Here is a 19,914-nt window from a genome sequence, read left to right as displayed (position 1 = left end):
CAAAGAAGCAAGGATGAGGGCAAATTACAGATCGAGCAGCAACAATATCACAATCTTTCTTTAGGTATAACAATAATTGTACATAGACAAATAAATATTCAAGTTTTCACCATCCATACGAGGAGAATGAACCAGAAACAACCTTCTTCAATGGTTCCAAGCCGAGCGCAATCTCTATGCTGCTCTTGTCTCTTGATAAGCCCAGAAAATGATACTTGCATATTCAAACATGTCTCGCAGTGCGAATAGCAGATTATTGACTCGCATTGAGCATAGTTGTGCATCTACAACTTAGAATTGCAGCTTGTATTGTCTCTATTGTTGTTGGTCTCCTCCACACAACATTTTTTCTCTAGCAGCACCTCCACCACCATCTCCAGCTGCAACACCCCCCTCCCACATCTTCTAGCCATAAGACATGCCCCCATAAAATATCGATTTCAATATTTGTTGAAAGAGGGAGCAATCCTAACCAAAACATATGACAAAAGGCAAAATGGAACACAAGAAAACTCAAACAATCAAAACGAGGACCGAAGTCGAACAAACGATTAGAGGCAGAAATCCAAAATCACATCTACCTAAACCAACACAAAACTTTAATTTTGATTGAGTGAATCTCGGGGATTATTACAGCGCATGAAGTTTGGGTATGTAAAGGTGTTTACGGCGAATGAACTATGAAGACAATTGAGTTTTAGGTTTCAAAAGGAAGTCTTGATCTTAGTTCCCTTTTTTGGTTTCTACATATTATAGTGTTGTCCTTAAAGTAATTTGGTGAAATTACTTTCATTGAAACTAAATGATTTACAAGAGCTGAATATATATGCATACAGGTACAACGGTCATAAGACTAAAGAGATAGACTAGACTGAGTATGTAGACTAGACTGAGTACTGACAAATATAAGACAGGTAGCCGTTGAGAGACAGTACCCTTTGAGTAACTAAGAAGTTTCATATACATAGACTGGGCCTGAGATTGGGCCTAATATAATTGCTAAGCTATTGGGCTTTTGGTATTTTCCTCATTACACCCCCTCAAGATGAGGGGTCTTGCAGACACTTTCATCTTGTCACGAAACAGAGTAAACTTCTTGCGTGGTAAGGACTTGGTAAGAGGGTCTGCTAGCTGATCCTCGGTAGAAATTTTGTGAACACGTAGTGTACCCTTATTAACAAGATAGCGAACAAAATGCAGATCAACAGCAATATGTTTCATCTTGGAATGGTAGACTGGGTTGCGGCTGAGAGATGTTGCCCCTTGATTATCACAGTAAATGGTTGGTGGAACAGATAACGGATGCAGTAGATCACAAAGGAGATGCTTGATCCACACAACTTTAGAGGAAGTGGAAGCCAGAGAGCGGTATTCTGCTTCGGTGGATGATCGAGCGATAGCACGTTGTTTCTGTGAGCGCCAAGAAATAGGATTCAAACCCAGAAATATTAGATAGGCTGAGGTAGAGGAGAAATCTTCAGGTTGACCAGCCCAATCAGAGTCTGAGTATGCATGAATATGTAGAGGAGATGCTTTGGTGATAGTAATACCAAAATCCAGGGTGCCTTTAAGATACCGTAAGAGGCGCTTGAGAAGAGACCAATGGATGTCCGTAGGTTGACTCATGAATTGGGCAAGGCGATTGACTGCAAAGCACAGGTCCGGTCGAGTGAGACTCAAGTATTGTAGGCTGCCAATAGTTTGACGGTAGAGAGTGGGATCAACGAGTTTGGTTCCTTCATGGATAGTGACTTTGAAACGAGTTGGGAGAGGAGTATTAACTGGCTTCGCTCCAGCCATGTTAGCACGATCAAGAATGTCACGAGAGTATTTATGTTGACACAAAAAGAGACCTTGAGGAGCAGGGAGTACTTCAACGCCAAGAAAATAAGATAAGTCTCCAAGATCCTTAAGAGAGAATTGATGAGCTAAAGCACTGGTAATCCTGTGTAGTAGAACAGAAGAGGAGCTAGTAAGGATAAAATCATCCACATACACAAGGAAATACATAATATGATTAAGTTCATGTAAAATAAATAGAGAAGGATCAGCAGCCGATTTTGTGAACCCAAGACGCAAGAGGCTGGCTTGAAGAGCATCATACCAAGCCCTTGGGGCTTGTTTAAGACCATAGAGAGATTTATGAAGATGACAAATATAATCCAGATGTTGGGGATCTTCAAAGCCCTTAGGCTGTTTCATATAAACAGTTTCTTTCAACCTGCCATTGAGAAAAGCGTTGTTCACATCAAGATGTTTAAGCTGCCAACCATAAGAAACAGCAAGAGTTAGCACAATACGTATAGTAGTAGGGCGAATTACAGGAGGCAAAACAGAACCATCTATAGAAGTCACGATAGCATGTAATATAAATTGATCTTGAGATTTCCATGTTTCATATGCAGTAATGGCAGAGCTATCTGTGGAATCTTCAGCTGGTTCCTTTGGACAGGGACGAGTTCCGTCAACATGCCCCAAAATATTGTAAGCACGTAATAAGGAGGTTATCTGTAAACGCCAGGATGAGAAGTTAGCTGTAGTGAGTTTACAGGGTACGGCAGATATTGCGTGAACAGTGACTGTGGATTGTGAACTAGTGATTGTGGTGACAAGAGATGAAGGAGTTGCCATTGAAGATGAGCTTGACTCGTTGGAGTGCTAGAGCTCCGATACCATAAAGTAATTTGGTGAAATTACTTTCATTGAAACTAAATGATTTACAAGAGCTGAATATATATGCATACAGGTACAACGGTCATAAGACTAAAGAGATAGACTAGACTGAGTATGTAGACTAGACTGAGTACTGACAAATATAAGACAGGTAGCCGTTGAGAGACAGTACCCTTTGAGTAACTAGGAAGTTTCATATACATAGACTGGGCCTGAGATTGGGCCTAATATAATTGCTAAGCTATTGGGCTTTTGGTCTTTATCTTCATTAGTCCTAAGTCATCTTATCATATTTAACGGTAACGACACACATAGGATACTTTTTCGTTCAATCAAAATATCATATCATCCAATAATTGATCGATAAACTATTATACGAGTTCAGTGATCAAAATGTAACGTTTAAACAACAAATGAATTTGAATTTCAGCATGTGTTTAACATAGATTATCTATTTGGTTGCCATATATATGCTTATTGTCCAAGAAATTTGGGTGTAACTTTCTACATTTGAGAATAAATAATGGATCAATTATTAGATAGGTTGGAATACATAATATATAAACAAATTTTTAAACTTAAAAATTTTAAAAATAAATATTAATGGTAGTTACGTAGTTTAGCCAAAACATGGAGGGTAATCTTTAGAAATAACCAATTTTACCCGAATGTCCCTCTCTCCCTCCCAAAGTGATTTCGGCTTAAAAACCATAAACCCTACGCAGGCGCTGCATTCGAGGAAAATCAAAATCGCAAACCAATTTTCATTCCTCTTCTTTTGGTTCCATATGTAATGCATCAGAAGAAATCAGAAATCCAAATCGGAACAGAAAGCATCGGCGTCTCTTCCGATTTCAATCCAATTCCTCAACAATCCTCCACCGCAGATTCTTCTTCTACCACGCTGTCGTCGACGGCACCTCCTCAGATTCTAATTGTTAAAGACGAGATTGTTCCTTCCCCTTTGGCTTCGAAGACCCGTGCCCCTTACAAGCGCCCTCTTTTGACCAATAATCACCACCACCGGTCTTCGCTTTCGAAGTCGCCGAGTGTATATCGATTCTCAGCTCCGAAGCAGGGGCCACCTTCGGCTTCGTTCTTCTCGGTTTCTCTTGCCGCGAAATCGGCGGCTTTTAGGATTCTCCGTCGCTTGCGATATCTCCGGGTCCACCTCCGACTCGTGCTCCTCCTCTCCCTTCCGTTATTCTATTTCCTTGTCTCTCATCCTTCACACTCTTTTCTCCTTGATTTCCTCTCCGCGTTTGCCTTCTCTGCTGCTCTCTTGTTCTCTTTGAATCTCGCTGTTCCGCGACTGCCCTCAATTCGTTTATTCCTCTCCCGGTCCTTACCTTTCCCTATCAAGCTCACTTCTGCTTCTTCAGCAATATCTTCCTCGTCGAGGCTCCCGGTGTTTTGGTCAATTGGATCAAGGCCGAAACAGGATAAGAGATTGGATTCCGGGTGCTTCGTGCAGGTTTACAGCAACGGGGACGTGTACGAAGGGGAATTTCACAAGGGGAAGTGCTCTGGAAGCGGAGTGTATTATTACTACCTGAGTGGGAGGTACGAGGGCGACTGGGTTGATGACAAGTACGACGGATATGGGGTGGAGACGTGGGCTAGAGGTAGCCGGTATCGGGGGCAATACAGGCAGGGGTTTCGGCTTGGATACGGTGTTTATAGATTCTATACAGGGGATTTGTATGCAGGGGAGTGGTCTAATGGACAGAGCCACGGGTGTGGAGTGCATACATGCGAAGATGGAAGTAGGTATGTTGGGGAGTTCAAATGGGGTGTTAAACACGGTCTTGGCCACTATAATTTTAGGTAATTTTTTGATTTATTTCATGGGAATTCATTCGTTTGTAAAGTATAATTCTTGATTGTGATCTTTGTGCTGAGGTTTTTTTGATTTATATGATTGAGGTTTATGAATTTCCCATTGCCTTTAATTTTACTTAGTTTTATGTCATGAAGTTTGTGGAAGTTGATTAAATTAGGATTCTAGCTTCTTGCTTGCTGAATGTGGATTGCTTTTCTTTGGCAATTGATTTCAGATTAATTTTTTTGATTTGGTTTATCATTGGGGTTTAGTGGGGTTAGCAAATATAAATTTAGGATATATTAGTTTGAGCATTAGCAATTCCTATGCATACCAATATGTTTATTCTGATTTATTGAAACATGGTATAACATAAACAGGATAAATTCTAAGCAAACCCATGATGAAGTTATGGAGTTTGGTAGGAGTACTAACTCTTAGGAAGATTGACTGGCAAATGAAAGTTGGTTGGCTCTTGGTTCTTGAATTTGCCTTGTGAGCTATCTATTTATTTTCGTAGGAACATCAAGCCTCATTTGGCCACAAGAGAAAGTAACAACAGAAACGATGATGGGTTGAACTGTTTTGGAAAGGAAGTTCCTCTTCGCATGTATACTCTTTAAAGAGTTACTTTGAGGCATATTCACTGAACGCTTTCATTGATGTAGACTTTTTGCTATAAGTTTCCGAAATTCTAAGGATTTTGGATTCTATCAGCCCTTTTTTTTTCTCTCGTACGTAGTTATGTTTCAATACAAAGCTGATTTAATTTTCAATCTCTTGATCCGTGCTAGTTCCCCAATACCCTTGGTTTTATTGAATATGATATACCAATTGCTGTTTATTTTTGCACTGGCTTATTGAATTCCATTTCATTCAGGAATGGAGATACGTTTGCTGGAGAATATTTTGCTGATAAGATGCATGGTTTTGGCATCTATCGCTTTGCATATGGGCATAGGTATGAAGGAGCTTGGCATGAGGGTAGAAGACAGGGCCTTGGGATGTATACATTCAGAAATGGGGAAACCCAATCTGGTCACTGGCAAAACGGAATTCTTGATGTCCCAAGTACACAAAACACCACCCTTCCCATTTCTCCTGTTGCTGTCTATCATTCCAAAGTACTCAATGCAGTTCAGGTATTTTGAATGACCTACCTTCACTTTCATTTGCGTTTTAACTTGTTGTGTTATTAATCTAAGAATGTTTCTTTCTATTGAATCTTCTGTGTATATATTTACCCATTAGTAGTTCATTATTTTAGACGGACCAAATATCTATCTTCCCTAGTCTCTTGTCCTATTGAATGTGGCGACCACGAAACTTCTTGGCTTGTGTAGTATTCCCCTAGCATAAATTTGTTTTATTATAGGTTTTTGTCTTTATTGGGGAGGAGAGTTAAGAATTTAGAATTGCTATATTCCCCATAAGTGTTTCAGACACAATGACATGTATGACTTGTCCCTTGTTATCAATAGGGCCAGCCTTATTTATGTAGAACTCATTAACTCTGATTTTTTGGGCTTGCATTTATTGCTTTGTAGTAGGGAGAGTATGTTTTGTATGTGAAATTGTTTAGTATGTGCCATGGCTGCTGAATGTTAAGTGCTTACGGATATCCTGTCCCTGTTCTGTTTCATTTCTGAATCAAAATTATATTTGAAATATAAATAAATAAGTTTATATTTGAATGCTGGTTTTTTCTGATTTGTTTTATCAGGAGGCACGCCGAACTGCAGAGAAAGCTTATGATGTGGCCAAGGTCGATGAAAGGGTCAACAGGGCAGTAGCAGCTGCTAACCGAGCAGCTAATGCAGCTAGAGTAGCAGCAGTTAAAGCAGTTCAGAAACAGATGCATTAAACTACTAGCACCGACGACATTCCAATTCAAAATTGGTGAGACCTCTCGCAGCCGCTGATACTTTATTAGTGCAATACCTACGATAGAAGAAGGGCATGCTGCATGCAAATTTCCTTTTCCCTGTCATCATCGGCAATTTCTTATGAGGCCTCAACTCAATAGGACTTAACAGGTGTGGCAGGAGAGATGGCATTTGAGAAGTAGATTGTTTACCCTTTTCTACTCTGAAAAAATGCAACACAAGGATTCCAGCCTTTAGAGGATGATGGTTGACAACGGCAGTTGCATCAAAAGTTCAAAAGTACTTGGTTTTTGGCTTTTGAATTTCTTTTAAGAGTTTTGTAAAGAAGGGCTTAGATGTAATCTAAATGCTGGAGGCCGAGTTAAACCGCCAACCAGTCATTGGTGTATTTCAACTTTGTAAACACCAGCAATGAAAATCATTTGAGATAATATTTTACTTTTCCAGTTGGATATTGCAGCGTTATTCTACCACGAATGAGTATCAACTTCTTAATTAATAGTGCAGAACTTATTACCCAATCAGCCTCAAAATTTATGAATGGCCTGAAAATTAGCCATGATGTAAAACGCCAAAACCAACATATCCCCACATCTAGGAAATTTCTCGCATGTAAAATGCAGCATAACAAAAGGTAAACAACAGCTCCAAATGAAAACCAGAAATAAGCAGTTGATTGCATCTTTAACAGGCATTCAAACCAACATTCATAAGACATGGAAACCATAATCGATCAAAAAGCTAAACAATTTCAGTTCAGAACTTTAAAAACTGTCACAGTTCTTGAAAGTTGAAACAAAATTCTGACGAATTTGATGATTGAATCATAATACAAGTTTAACTCTCTGTTTGCTCCCTCAACCTCCTGATGGTACTCCTTACAGTAACGGCACTCGCAGTACTGCGAAAGGCACGCAAAATAGTAATTAGAAAAACTGGGGTATATGAAAATATGGATGAAGTCAATATCAAGAAAGCGGAAAAACACTTACTTCAGAGTATAAGCACCTCCAGCTTTCACCTTGCCGCAATCTTTGCATCCCCATATTCCCACAGCCTTTCTCTTCACCGCATACTGCAGGAAGGAAGATTATTCAAATGCATGCACATGAAGGGAAAAGTCATTCCAAGAAGAAAAGACAACACAATAAGCATTTCATTCCAATGATTACTAAGTGCATGGGGAGATGAGTTACCTTCCCGCAGAATTCACAGAAGAACTTGCTGTGCTGACTAACTTCCATCTTCTTAATCTGTTTCCTCAGACTAGCACCATAACGAGTGCCTGAAATTTTATCAGGCCATCAGCACCACACTCTAATTATTCTTACGAAGGCAGACAACCAAGTGTCAATAACTTCCTAAGAGTATATTAGGATTCCAAAACTCAGGAAATAATACAAATGTAATAACTATGGACAACAGCAAAACAACCACAAGACAGCAAACCAGGCAAGTAAAACACAACAATCATGTCTTTTGATGATATCAGATGGTTCAAATAATAGGCATGTCTCACAAGAAATAGTACTAATTCACAGAAAAACAGACACCAACTTTCATGTTATACCAAGTTCCTTCTAACAATAGAGCATTCACTTCACAGATGAACAACGACAAATTCCCACTAAAACCTTATATCTAGCAACCTAGTAATGCCTTCTCCATAGTCCAATTGAAAAGCAAGCCTAATTTGCCCCTTTCTCACATTAGTTAAAAAGAACTAAACAAAATTAGAACATACCATACTTTCCAACGATGCCAGCCTTCTTGGTTCTCTTCGTCTGCAAGCCAACAACAGATGAACAATGATGAGTGAGCAACTAAATGAAAATACACATTTGCCATCCATGATAATTGAAACACGATCAGAAAATACTGAAATTCAAAAAGAGAACAATAGAAAAAGCAGTCCGGTGTCAAAAATCAAGGGTTAAAAAATAAAATAAAACATAGAAACGAATTTAAAAACACCACAATAGATACAATCCAGGAAAACCTAGACAGCAATGTAATAGATACAAAGATGCATTTGCGGAACTTTCTCGGGAAGCTAAAATGATGAGATCCTAAGACAATATACGAGGAAATCAATAAAAGGCTAAAAACCAACGAAGAAAGAAAAACAAACACTCGGCTCAGTTGATCTCATATTTTCTAAAAGATGCACAGCTTTGATAAAAAAATGCATAAATCAACCATGGATTCAAGTAGATATGCACGATCTCGTAAACACCAACGAAGCTTAAGTAAAATTAACGAGTTCTGTACAAAACGGAAGAGTACCATTTTCGAATAGCTCTGAAGCGGCGAGAGAGACGCAGAAATGCAGAAACCCTAGAGCTGCCAAAAGTGAAACAGAAACAGAATCTGACCCGTTCGTCAGTTATATACAAGCTTTTTCCGTCAATGCGAAACACCAACATACAATTGTAGCCCTAATGGGCTCCAGTCCTCAATTAGCCCATCTGAGCTCATCTTGGGCTGTGAATCTTTCCTTTCAATGGACCCAATATCATATCATAAAACTATAAAAGGGAAAATTACTGGATGGTATGACTTTTGAATATATAGGTCCACTCAAAAAATATATGGACACATAAGTAATCATGAAAATGTCAATTACATCACTATTCCATCATATATCAATTCATGTTACTGTTTCACATAGTAATATGAAAGAAAAAGTCTCAAATCCAGAAGATTCCAACGACGATTTGCTACATCACCACCTTCATTAGAATCTCTTCATTGAGATGTACAATGCCCAGCCAGATTCATCCAAAACAGTCACCGAAAAGGGAGACCGTAAGTTAGCCCGTTTTACTAGTATGATGTTACTGTTTGAAACAGTAACATACGAACTCATATCCATATGATCTCCGATCTGTAAAGTGAGCATTAAAATGACATTTTCCAATCATAAAAATAAGAACATGGTTTCTTGATTATTCTATACATCCTCAATCGACTACGGAGATCAAACGATGGTAACTCCAATGAAAACGAAACTGCAGGCAATTTCCAACGCAATCGTTCAATCTGTTTTTAAAATTAAAAAACATAATGGACTCCACACTGAAAACTACAGCAGTTTCTAAAATAACTGTTCAATCAATCCAACGCAATCGTTCTCGTTCAATCTATTTTTTAAATTAAAAAACAGAACGGACTCCACACTGAAAAACTGAAGGGATTCATCGGACGGTCCCGCATAAAACTACAGGGGTTATCTGCAGTGCTACCCCAAACCGCTACAGAGCAGGCCTATGTCATGCACTTGGTTTTCTTGAACAAGACCATAACAAGCATCAGACAGAAACAAAGTTCAGAGATCACTAAAGAAACCATCACCAAAGCCATGCAATGAAGGCCTAGATACTTGATCCTCAATTGAACCTTTCATAATTTCGGTGAATATTTGCAAAAATAATAACACTTAAAAAGACCTGAGAACCCCATATATAGATAGATCCCTGCCCACCCACCCACAAAGAAAAATGCTTTCTTTTCTGAAGTAATATGTATAGTACCCTAGGAGCATTTGACATTAATTTCTTCTAGCAAGATACAAGTGAGCCTCTCTCCCATCTAAATAAACGTTTCTAATCTCCTTGATATGTTAGGATCTGGAGGCCGGAAATTCTCCAACTGCAAATTGGAGCTGGCAACAATTGCATTTAAAGCACTTTCTCCTTTCTCGGATTTAATCATCTCCAAGGTGCTCCCAAGAACATCACCGGCAAGCCCAACTTCCTTTAGTCGACCAGGCTCCTCTCCACCATCAAGTAACAGCCGCCCAATCTCCCTCAAGGGGATCAAACTATCCAGAATGACTCTGGCAAACAGGCGGCCAAGAAATTCTGGTGCCTTCGGGGCATCATTTACTGCATCTTCCAAAGTGGAGAGAACCGATTCAAGCCTGAGGAATTGCAAGTATCCAAGACATGTTAGAATTAAGTAAACAGCAAAGTTATGGAGTGTTTCAGTTTTATTATACAAATTGTTAAAAGCTTTTCTACCCTTTCATGAGCTGGCCTTGACTCAGCGCAGCATCCCTAGGCTTTGTAAGGTTGACAAGAAGCTTAGCCAATAGATCACGTTCCACGTCCTTTCTCTCAAAGGAGTCAGTAACCCAGAGGGCGACCATTGATGGATGAAAGCTCGGAGAATTCATATCTGTAATACATAGAGCAACCTCTTTCTCATCTCGTGCGCTGAAAAGTAAAATAAAATATCTTAGTATGCTAATAACAAAAATCTTCCTTGCAACAACAGAAACAATGCCAAAATATCAACTCAAGACAGACTACTGACAAAGATCCATATCCAAGGTATCTCATACCCAAAATTCATATCAATAACAGAGTACAAGAGAGTATCAGCGCCTTGATTTTGTTGAGTATAGTATCAGAACTTTGATTTTGTTGGGTATACAACACTTACACCTATCAACACACACAGTGAAGCCAAACAACAAACACTTTCAAAACCATGTCATCAATCACAACAATACATTTCTAACATAAAGTTTCAGAACATCTTGGTTGAGCCAACACCTATAGAAACCACAATTTCATGAGTTCAACAAGTATCAAAGGGAAGACTGCTGACCATGACGAGAATCTAAACTCCAAAATTACAGCTTTTTTAAAGGTCTTTTCAGAGAGAATTCCACCATAGATGTTTTTCTGATGACTTCCCCCTAAATGCTGCTAGTGACAATGATGCTTTGATGCTGGAAAGGCCTTTCAAGAAAGAAGTGAAGGCAGCCTCAGATCAGATAGATGCAATGGGAAGATAGATTCAGGTGCAGATGGCTTCACCTGGAATTCTACACGAGATTTTGGTCTATTTTGATATCCGAGAAATCCCCAATAATTTGCTAGGTAGTTCATTATTCATGGTTTACTAAAGTCTTCCGGGAGAAGATTAAGAAGAGTGCTAGGGGAATCATCAACCAGGCTCTGCATGCTTATTTACAAGGACAGATTCCAGATGCTTCATCAGCAGCTAATGAATTCATAGATTACTAGTCAAAACACAACAAGAGGGGTCTATCATGTAAACTGGAAATAAAAAAAGCTTTCAACAACTTCAATAGGGACTTCCTTTTGAAAGTTTGGGGACATTATGGTACCAAAAATGGATATCTTGGATCATGAAATGTGTTATTTATGCTTCTCTCTCATTCTTGATCAATGCAGCAGCCACAGAAGTCTATGCCTCAAAGGGAGTTAGCCAAAGTAACAAAGTATATTTCTTAGTTCGTCACCACCATTACATATACAATTTATAGGTTACCATGATCATCTAAAGCATGTGGGCAATCCAAGCTTGTGAGCTAATAATAGCTTGCACAAAAGTAGTCGCAAATTGAATGCCAAAGGATGCTCAATGGTATAAGAATGAGACTAGACAATTACCTGTAAAATTCTTTGATGGCTGCAATAGACATGTCTCTCAAGCGTTCTTCAGGCCACACCTTTTCTGAAGGAATATTCTGGGTAAAAGCTGATGGCTGCCCTCTTGGAGGAGGTGAAGTAGCAATGGATCTTTCAAAACTATGGCCTTGATTTCTTATGTTGTGATTAGAACTCATATTACGATCTAGACCACTAGATTGATCAAAAGCAGCAGGAACTGTGTATCTGTCAGGAGCATACCTGGGAAGGAGATCCTCCCGTGGGCTGTAGGTTGTTCGCTCTGATACAGAATTATAACCATTCAAACCAGCTGCCATACTTCTCGAGTCTCCAGAGGAAGTAGAAATATTAGCCACAGGCATGCTAGAAATTGTTGGTGCTCCTCGTATGGACATTCCTCTAGCAAGGCCACCTTGGGGTCCTAGAGTGAGAGAATCATCAATGGGTCTCTGAGGCAAGGGAACAGACAAGGTCCTCGCCTCATAAGACTTTCTGTCATCCATTCGTACGTCCTGAGCAGCAAATCCACGAGCCTGGCTAGGCAATGCACGGAAACCACCCATTTGAGCATTTGGGGAAGGTATCATGTTTGAACCTCTTGGACCAAAATCCATAGGTGCCCTTCTAGAAGGATTCATGCTAGGTGCACGGGCTAGCCTGCTTGTTTGTGCCTGCCGTTCTTGAGCAGCATCTCTATGTACTTCCTCTATCTTTTTTGGCCCTTCAACTTTCCTCCTCTGCTGCCATTTTCTTTTTCTAAGATCAATAGAATCCTTCAACATGAACCTAACCCTTGAAGATATTTTCATATTGGTTGATAAATTTTCCATCCTGTCAAAATACGCATCCATATGCTCCTTGGCTCTGGGATGGTCAATCATCTCTCCTATCGTGCTCATTAATTTGCAAAGAGCCTCAACGTCTTCCTCATCTGGATTCTGATATTGACCCAGCAACTTCTTAATGCATTCATGCATGATCCTCTCAGTAAGCATTCTCTTCTTGTACAACTCCCCAATTAGTCTAATGTTACCCAGCATTCGTCTCCGTGCCTTCACTCTTTTCTCCTCTCTTTCCTCTAAAGACAATTTAACGTCACCCTCCTCATCACCTTTATTTGCCTCTTCTTGCTCTCTCTCTCCTCTTTCAAATTCCTCTTGACACTTGTTTAGAAGCAATCTCCTGAAAGTTATCTTTTCATTATCTTCACTGAAGTCAGGCATCTCACCAGCCAAATGATGACAAAAGTCTGCATACATTTCACAGAAAGTAGGCTCCATCAAAGCTTTGTCAAAGATTTGTGAAATGACACCAGTGAGAGTGACAACATTGTCAATGTTAACTGCTTTAACTTGCTCAAACAGTTTTTCAAAGTTCTGAGGTGTTAGCTTGTTCAATATAGCTTTTAATTGTCGTTGCTTGGCCTGTTCCTCATCTGTCACTTTACCCACTTCATACTTTCTCTCAGCTTTATGCATAGCCTGTAATGGAGTCTGCAGAGAAGGAAACAAACCCTTGTGCTGGAAATTAGTAGCACGCTGCCACCTGTCTGCATCAGGGCTACTTCTATGCATCCCTCCCTGAGAGCCCATGGACTGTATTGGCCCAGATAAAATCCCTCCATATTGCAGAGGAACCTGTGCACGTGGATTTCTTAAAACACCATAATTGCCTCCTTCGCCAGGACGAGATCCTGCATTGCTTCCATAACCAATATCAAGACGCAGGTCTCTCCCTCCAAAAGGACCTAGCTGCTTATTCCATCTGTCATCATCAACCATGACACTCCCACGACGATCAACACGAGAACTCCCAGAATGCCTATCTATAACTCTTCCAGGACTAGGATACGAATCAATAGGATGAGAAACATTTACATTTGTATTCATTAAGGTTTCAGCTATGTCTGATGCAATTTCAAAATCCTCAGGCAGATTTGTACACTTGTCTGCAAATTGCAAGAGGAAATCTTTAGAATACTTTTTGTCCGTATTTTCATTTCCATCCTTTTCATAATTTAATAATCCTCCATGAGCTTTTTCCCGATTGGCTGGACTTTCAAGTTTCAATGCAGAGATGTCAGCAGCATCTTCCCAATCATCTGGCTCAGCTTTATTCTGCACGCCTTTCTCACTCACTGCGTCATCTCCTCCATGAAAATCAGCAGATTCCTGCTTCAAAGTAACACTATCAGTGACTTCAGAAGAAACAGCAGATTCTTTCTTTTCCTCTGGCCCTTTATATGCCATGTAAAGATCAGAAGTTGTGCCAGCAGCATCTGCTTTCTGGAGAAGTTCTTTTCTCTTCTTTTTCGCTTTAGCATTGCCACTCTTTGGCCTAGTCAGTTCTGGAATGGGTTTGTCCTTGGAACTAGAAATGGAAAGGGAGGCCATGCCAGAACTAGTGCTCTCCACACTGTCTTTTGAAGTTGCCTCAGAAAGATCAGTACTTGTGTCTGCATCAGGCTGCTGATCTTGCATCACAGTCTTCATAATAGAAATTTCACTTCTATCCATCAAATCACTCTTGTTTGTAGAAGCATCAAGAACAGCGATATTATCACCTGAATAATTTTCAAAATCTGTGGAATCTGTCCTGGAAGTCAACGTTTCAATATTATCAGATGTATCATCTGCTTTTTTGCAGCAATTCACAGGTTCATCCAAACCTCTCTGCACAGTTTGCGAGTTTGGACATTCATTGCTGATACCTGTTTCCTTAAAAACATAACCCTGATCAGCTTGTTTAGCAACTAAAGGAGATTCTGAAGTTCCAGAAACCGAAGAAAGGTTGGAACCATCACTATCCTCTTTAGATTCTTCAAGCATCGCTTTCCCTATGTTTTCCTGTGCCCCAAGAGTTTCGCGATCTAGTTGTTCCTGTAGAGAATAATCATCCGACTTCGCATTATTAGTAGTGTCCAGTGTGTGAACAATGGATCCATCATTAGAAACTTCAGAAGAAATGCTTGCCAGGCCACCTCCAACATTGGTACCAAAAGCACCAATTCCTTTAGCTTCGTCACTATCAGAATCTAGTGAAGGCAAACTAGTAGAACTATGTTGTTCACCAACCTGCAAAGAATGGCTTAAATCCATGGCAAAGAAGAAAAACTAAACTAATCAATATTAAGAAGGAAAATTTTCAGGTTAAAGTACCTGATGATGAGGCTGCAAATGTCTATTCTTTTCTAGCCTCTTTTGATGATCGTTAATAGAGTTTGACCTCAAAATTTCCTTTTTCCTGCCTTCGGTATTGGTCACATCAGGAACAAACTCTTCAAACTGGCCATCTGAAGTGGAGGATAAGTGATTAGTCACTGCATTATCAACAGAAACAAAAGAAGTAACCACCCCAATTTGTGCAGCTGCCACTGGCTTAGAAGCATAAGATTCACCAGCAGGTTTTGGCTGCTGCAAAGGGCTTTCAGAGCAAGCCTCGGCATCCCTTCGAGAGTAAGATGAGCTAACTTCTCCAGATGGCCTAGAAGATTTAGGAGATCCACTATTTTTAATAGCAGGTGGATTATTGTGCAATGATGATTCTGCCATTTTTTCTCCAGAAGAACCAGTAGCGGGTTTCACAGTCACCTTTGTTGTTCCCAATGGCAGAGTGGTGATCACAGTAGGAACATCACAGGTATGTTCTGAGTTGGAAGGTACTGCAGAACCATGAACTGCAACTCCAGTCTTATTTATAGGCAGAGAAGTAGCACTTTGGTTCATGAACGACATATTCTGTGGACCTTGGTTGACAGAATAGTTAGGCCTTGGTGCCTGAGAGTTGGGTGCTATCTGGCTACTTTTTAATGGTAGAGAGCTTGGAGCAGGAAAAAACAGTGGATTGGGATTATAGGTGCCCGGATAGTAGTTAATTGGATGAGAAGGTCCATACGTTGGAACAGGCTGGGATTGTGGTACATTAGGATGAGATCTTTGGGCTGATGTGCTACTGTCTGCATATTCATCGACCCGTTTATCCAACCTCAGTTCCTCATGTGTCTCGGGGTGAGTGATCTTCACAGTTGTTTTACGGGGACCACCAAAATTTCCTCCCTGCTGCTGGGGATATTGTGGGGTCATGCCAATTCCCAGGCTGCCTAGATTTGGGGATAGCTGAGGACCCATCTGGGTAGTGAAACCCAGGCCCTGGCCATGATGCATAATTCCTTGAGGCTGCATTTGATGCTGAAGACCTTGAATAAACACTTGTTGCTGTACTTGAGGACCATTTCCCATCGATAATGGCATAGGAATCGGCATCTGGAGTGAAGTTCCAGTCACACCTTGAGACTGTATCTGTGGATTGGGTCCACCAAACTGTACAGAAACCTGTGTCTGGTGAAATGGAATTTGCAAAGAAGTCATTGGAATGGGAAGAACTGGAGGCTTTTGTGTTTGGCTAACTGAAGGTGCAGCTGACTCTTGACTATCCCTTTTGGCTTTGGACACTGGTTGAACCTCCACAGAATTAGGCTGATCAATTCCATTACCCTTCCTTGGTGCCTGTTGCTTAGGAACAGGAGTTGGTAATGGATGTCCAGATCTAATGGGCTCATGCCTTGCCTGCAAAGTTTCACAGATCAAATAATTTTTCTCAACAATGCCCTATAAGCAGCATTAAAAAAAAAGTTATGATTGCATCAGAATGGTATTATGGGACTGAAAACAGAAATGTGGCAACAACTCAATAACCATTCAGTCAGGTGAATTCAATCAAATGACAAAGAAAGTGCCAAATCATGTGTATGGCACGTAGTAATGGAAACAACTTGAAAGAAGATGCTTATATAAAAAGAATTTCAAAGAAGATGTGAGGAAGGAACAACTACAAAATAACGCAACAAGAAAGGGTGCACTGACATAAATCTCTTAAAGAGGACTGAAAACGGAAACATGGCAACAACTCGATAACCATTCAGTCAGGTGAATTCAATCAAATGGCAAAGAAAGTGCCAAATCATGTGTATGGCACATAGTAATGGAAACAACTTGAAAGAAGATGCCTATAAAAAAAAGAATTTCAAAGAAAATGTGAGGAAGGAACAACTACAAAATAATGCAACAAGAAAGGGTGCATTGACATAAATCTCTAAAAAACTTCTTCTCGTAACACGGTAAAACAGCAACAAGAGAGAACCTGGTCACGTTTCTGCTCATCCAAATTAGGCGGAGCTGAGCTTGTTCGAGCAGGAATCTATAATAATATTGGAAACAAGATTAAAAAAATTATAAGAAAGAAACTAAGGGAAAACAAAAGAGAGGGAGAGAGGCAAGGAAGTGTCAAGCACCATGCATAAGTAAAAAGCTTGAATGAAGACTATGAGAGATGAACAATACCTGCATTCCATTCATGAAACCGGGATTTATGGACCCAAATTGAAATGGGAAAGCTTTCGTTGCATCTCCTGGGGCTACGCCGTCAGAAAACATTGATAAGCATAAATTAGGTAGAAATGTAAAATTCAGAAAAGAGAGGGAACCAGTTCACAAAATTAACATTGGTGATATTATTTACATACAAATTATAGACAGCGCCAGGATTATATAATTCAAACATATTTAGAACCATAGAAAAATCTTCTACCAACATCACCGGAGTTGAGATGAGCATACCCTTAACGGGAGTGGCAGGCCCACCACCACCGGAGGTCAAGGTGGAAGGTTGAGAAGTTGGAACTTTCGGAACAGCTCTGTTGCTACTCGTCTGAGTGCCTGACACTCCAGTTGGCTTGGCAGGAGTTCCACTCGATACTTGTACATTAGATGTTCCTATCATGAGGAAACCCAGTTCAAACCAAATCAAACAAGAGCAAAACACGTCACATTGAAATACAAGTTTCCATCAAATTATCACATTATTTCACCGAGTAATATCCATTTAAATTAAGATTAAACAAACTCCCAATCCATTAATCCAAAAGTCATTAAATTTACACTGATATACCGTGTACTTGCGGCTGAATATGGGCACCATTCTGTACATTCCGTGGTGCAGTAGTAGCATTACTAGACTCTGAAGAATTCACAGCAGGTACGTTCCCCCTATATTGCCCTCCTTGTGCATTGTTACCCTTCTTAAAGCTATCACCATAACAGAAAGAAAAGTTAAAACAAAAATCAAATAATCAGAAGAAAAAAAAAACACCCAAATCATAAGCCTAGAAAATTTACCTTCGGCCGGATGGCAGCGTCGACGAGGATGAACTTATGGAAGGAGAAGGGGCGGGCCCGCCGCCACCGCCGCCCTTACCGTATACACCCGAGGAGCTCCGCTGCTGATTCGAGCTTGCGGATCGCCCTGATTTCCTATACTGTGTATCACCTCTATCGGACCTTGATTGATTAACGGACATATATCCGTTTCCCTAAATTCCTCCTATTTTCGTTCGTTTTTACTCTCTTTTTCTCTGCAACGAAACACACAGATCGCCAAAACCCAATTAACAAAATATCAAAAACCAAAATCACAAAGCATAAATATCAAAAATATGAATTGGGTTGTGATTGAAGAAAGTGAGGGAACCTGTAGTGTTGGAGATAGAGAGAAAGAGTGTGGAGAAAAACAGAAATATAACATTAGGGTTTTATTGAGAAGTCATTGCGATATCAATAGAGAGAGCAAAATTGGTTGAGAAAGAGAGAGAGAGAAAAGTAAAGGAAAAATGGGGTAAACAGGCAACAAACTGACAAACAAAGGGTTTGGTCAAAAGCACAGGTTTTTTAGGAGATCGAAATCCATAGATCGAATGGGTCGCTCTCTCTTCATACACACACACACACTCTCTGTAAATCCGAATTCTATATAATTTCTTCTTTGACAAAGAACAGTTTTTTATCACTAACACTACCTAACTCACGAGCAACTGCACGCGCCGCCGCAGCAACCGACAGTTCTTGGCTGTTCGTGATATGGAGCTTCGAATTGAGATTTTGGGAAAGAGAGAAACTGACTGGTAAAAGCACAATCTGGGATATGATTCTATTTGGGGATTTCGAATTGGGATTTTCTACTCCTATTTTTTTCATCCAATCTATATACATACATACATGTATGTGTGTATATATATATTGCCATTGATTTTAGCGAGTAATGGCTCTGTGAATTTGAAATCCGTATCCAAATTTGATTGTGTTTTTTTTTTTTTATTTCTCCCTCATCGATTGTCATATTCATTTAAGATAAGAGCACTAATAAATCCAATCGTTAAATTATGATTGACCTTATATTGATAATTTTTTTTCATAAGGGAAGCTTTTATTCCCTACTAATGAAATGTTGCAATTCAAAGGGCAAGTCTCAATTGCAAAGACTTGTATGTATGTGACGATCCCAAATTATATGTATATGTTTCCAAGTGAATGAGATATCCTCCGATAATTAAAAGATAAGACCAAGTCGAAACTTGTGGAGTTATCATTATGATGAAAATATTTGGTGTATGAATGTAAATATCTAATTTTAAAAGCAATTTCATGAAGAAAATAAAATTTTCAACTTTGGTTTTTGAAAATGTTTGATTACAACTAAAAGGTTCAACAAATAGTAAAAAAATTATATGCTCTAACTCAATTTAATGGATGTTCCAAGTATCTCATTTAAGGTAATTCTCTACCTTTTTCTTTTTTTGAAAAAATATCATGGACTTGATTGTATTCATTTATTCAAAGGGCAAGATATTTGTAAGGGCAAATCTGTTGCAAGCACGAAATGAGATGTGTTTACATATGGAAGTTTATGCTTGAAAAAAGTTAAAGGGTTAGTTAAGTAAGACAGCCAATTCCAACACATTTGGCAAAATCTAAAGAACTAGCATACCATATTTAGCAATGAAAATCAGTCAACCCAATTGGCATGCATAGTATCTCAATTCCTTACAAATATGGTGAAATCATAACATAAATAACCAAGTTCATTCATGCTAAAAATCCTCAAATGCAAAACCCACATTAGTATATGATTCACAATTGGAAAATTAGTCTTTGAATAAGTAAAAGAACTAGCTATCAAAGACATTGAAACCCCAACATATTTGCCGAAGTCTAAAAAATAATACACTCAACTTAGTGATAAAACTCATTCAATCAAATAGCGTAGTTGATAACTC

General features: G+C 39.4%; 3 protein-coding genes across 5 annotated transcripts; 1 reads left to right on the top strand and 2 right to left on the bottom strand.

Moving 5' to 3' along the window:
- Positions 1-3,349: 3,349 nt before the first annotated feature.
- Positions 3,350-6,827, top strand: LOC119983323. Of its 3 annotated transcripts, XM_038826992.1 has the most exons (4): positions 3,351-4,500; positions 5,376-5,637; positions 6,219-6,394; positions 6,532-6,827. In XM_038826992.1, exons 1-3 carry the CDS (start codon positions 3,467-3,469, stop codon positions 6,357-6,359), a joined length of 1,437 nt encoding a protein of 478 aa, XP_038682920.1. In that variant the 5' UTR covers positions 3,351-3,466; the 3' UTR covers positions 6,360-6,394; positions 6,532-6,827. The 3 variants fall into 3 exon arrangements, with proteins under 3 accessions (XP_038682921.1, XP_038682920.1, XP_038682919.1); XM_038826993.1 differs by having other exon boundaries at positions 3,350-4,443; positions 6,219-6,827; XM_038826991.1 differs by having other exon boundaries at positions 6,219-6,827.
- Positions 6,828-7,033: 206 nt separating this feature from the next.
- LOC119983852 (60S ribosomal protein L37a) lies at positions 7,034-8,788 on the bottom strand. The gene is made up of 5 exons (XM_038827581.1): positions 8,668-8,788; positions 8,126-8,165; positions 7,578-7,666; positions 7,374-7,456; positions 7,034-7,282 (listed from the first exon to the last, which is right to left on the bottom strand). Exons 1-5 carry the CDS (start codon positions 8,668-8,670, stop codon positions 7,219-7,221), a joined length of 279 nt encoding a protein of 92 aa, XP_038683509.1. The 5' UTR covers positions 8,671-8,788; the 3' UTR covers positions 7,034-7,218.
- A 975-nt stretch (positions 8,789-9,763) lies between these two features.
- Positions 9,764-18,560, bottom strand: LOC119984463 (eukaryotic translation initiation factor 4G-like). Its single transcript, XM_038828419.1, has 10 exons — positions 18,333-18,560; positions 17,981-18,216; positions 17,754-17,890; positions 17,423-17,578; positions 17,147-17,220; positions 16,947-17,003; positions 14,966-16,372; positions 11,808-14,881; positions 10,404-10,598; positions 9,764-10,303 (listed from the first exon to the last, which is right to left on the bottom strand). The coding sequence occupies exons 2-10, from the start codon at positions 18,160-18,162 to the stop codon at positions 9,973-9,975; spliced, it is 5,613 nt and encodes a 1,870-aa protein (XP_038684347.1). The 5' UTR covers positions 18,163-18,216; positions 18,333-18,560; the 3' UTR covers positions 9,764-9,972.
- Between the last annotated feature and the right edge of the window lie 1,354 nt (positions 18,561-19,914).

The sequence above is a fragment of the Tripterygium wilfordii genome, chromosome 18 (assembly GCF_013401445.1).
Source record: "Tripterygium wilfordii isolate XIE 37 chromosome 18, ASM1340144v1, whole genome shotgun sequence".
Taxonomy (NCBI): domain Eukaryota; kingdom Viridiplantae; phylum Streptophyta; class Magnoliopsida; order Celastrales; family Celastraceae; genus Tripterygium; species Tripterygium wilfordii.
The sequence above is the reverse complement of the archived record's forward strand: the minus strand, read 5'-3'. Positions and strand labels throughout refer to the sequence as shown.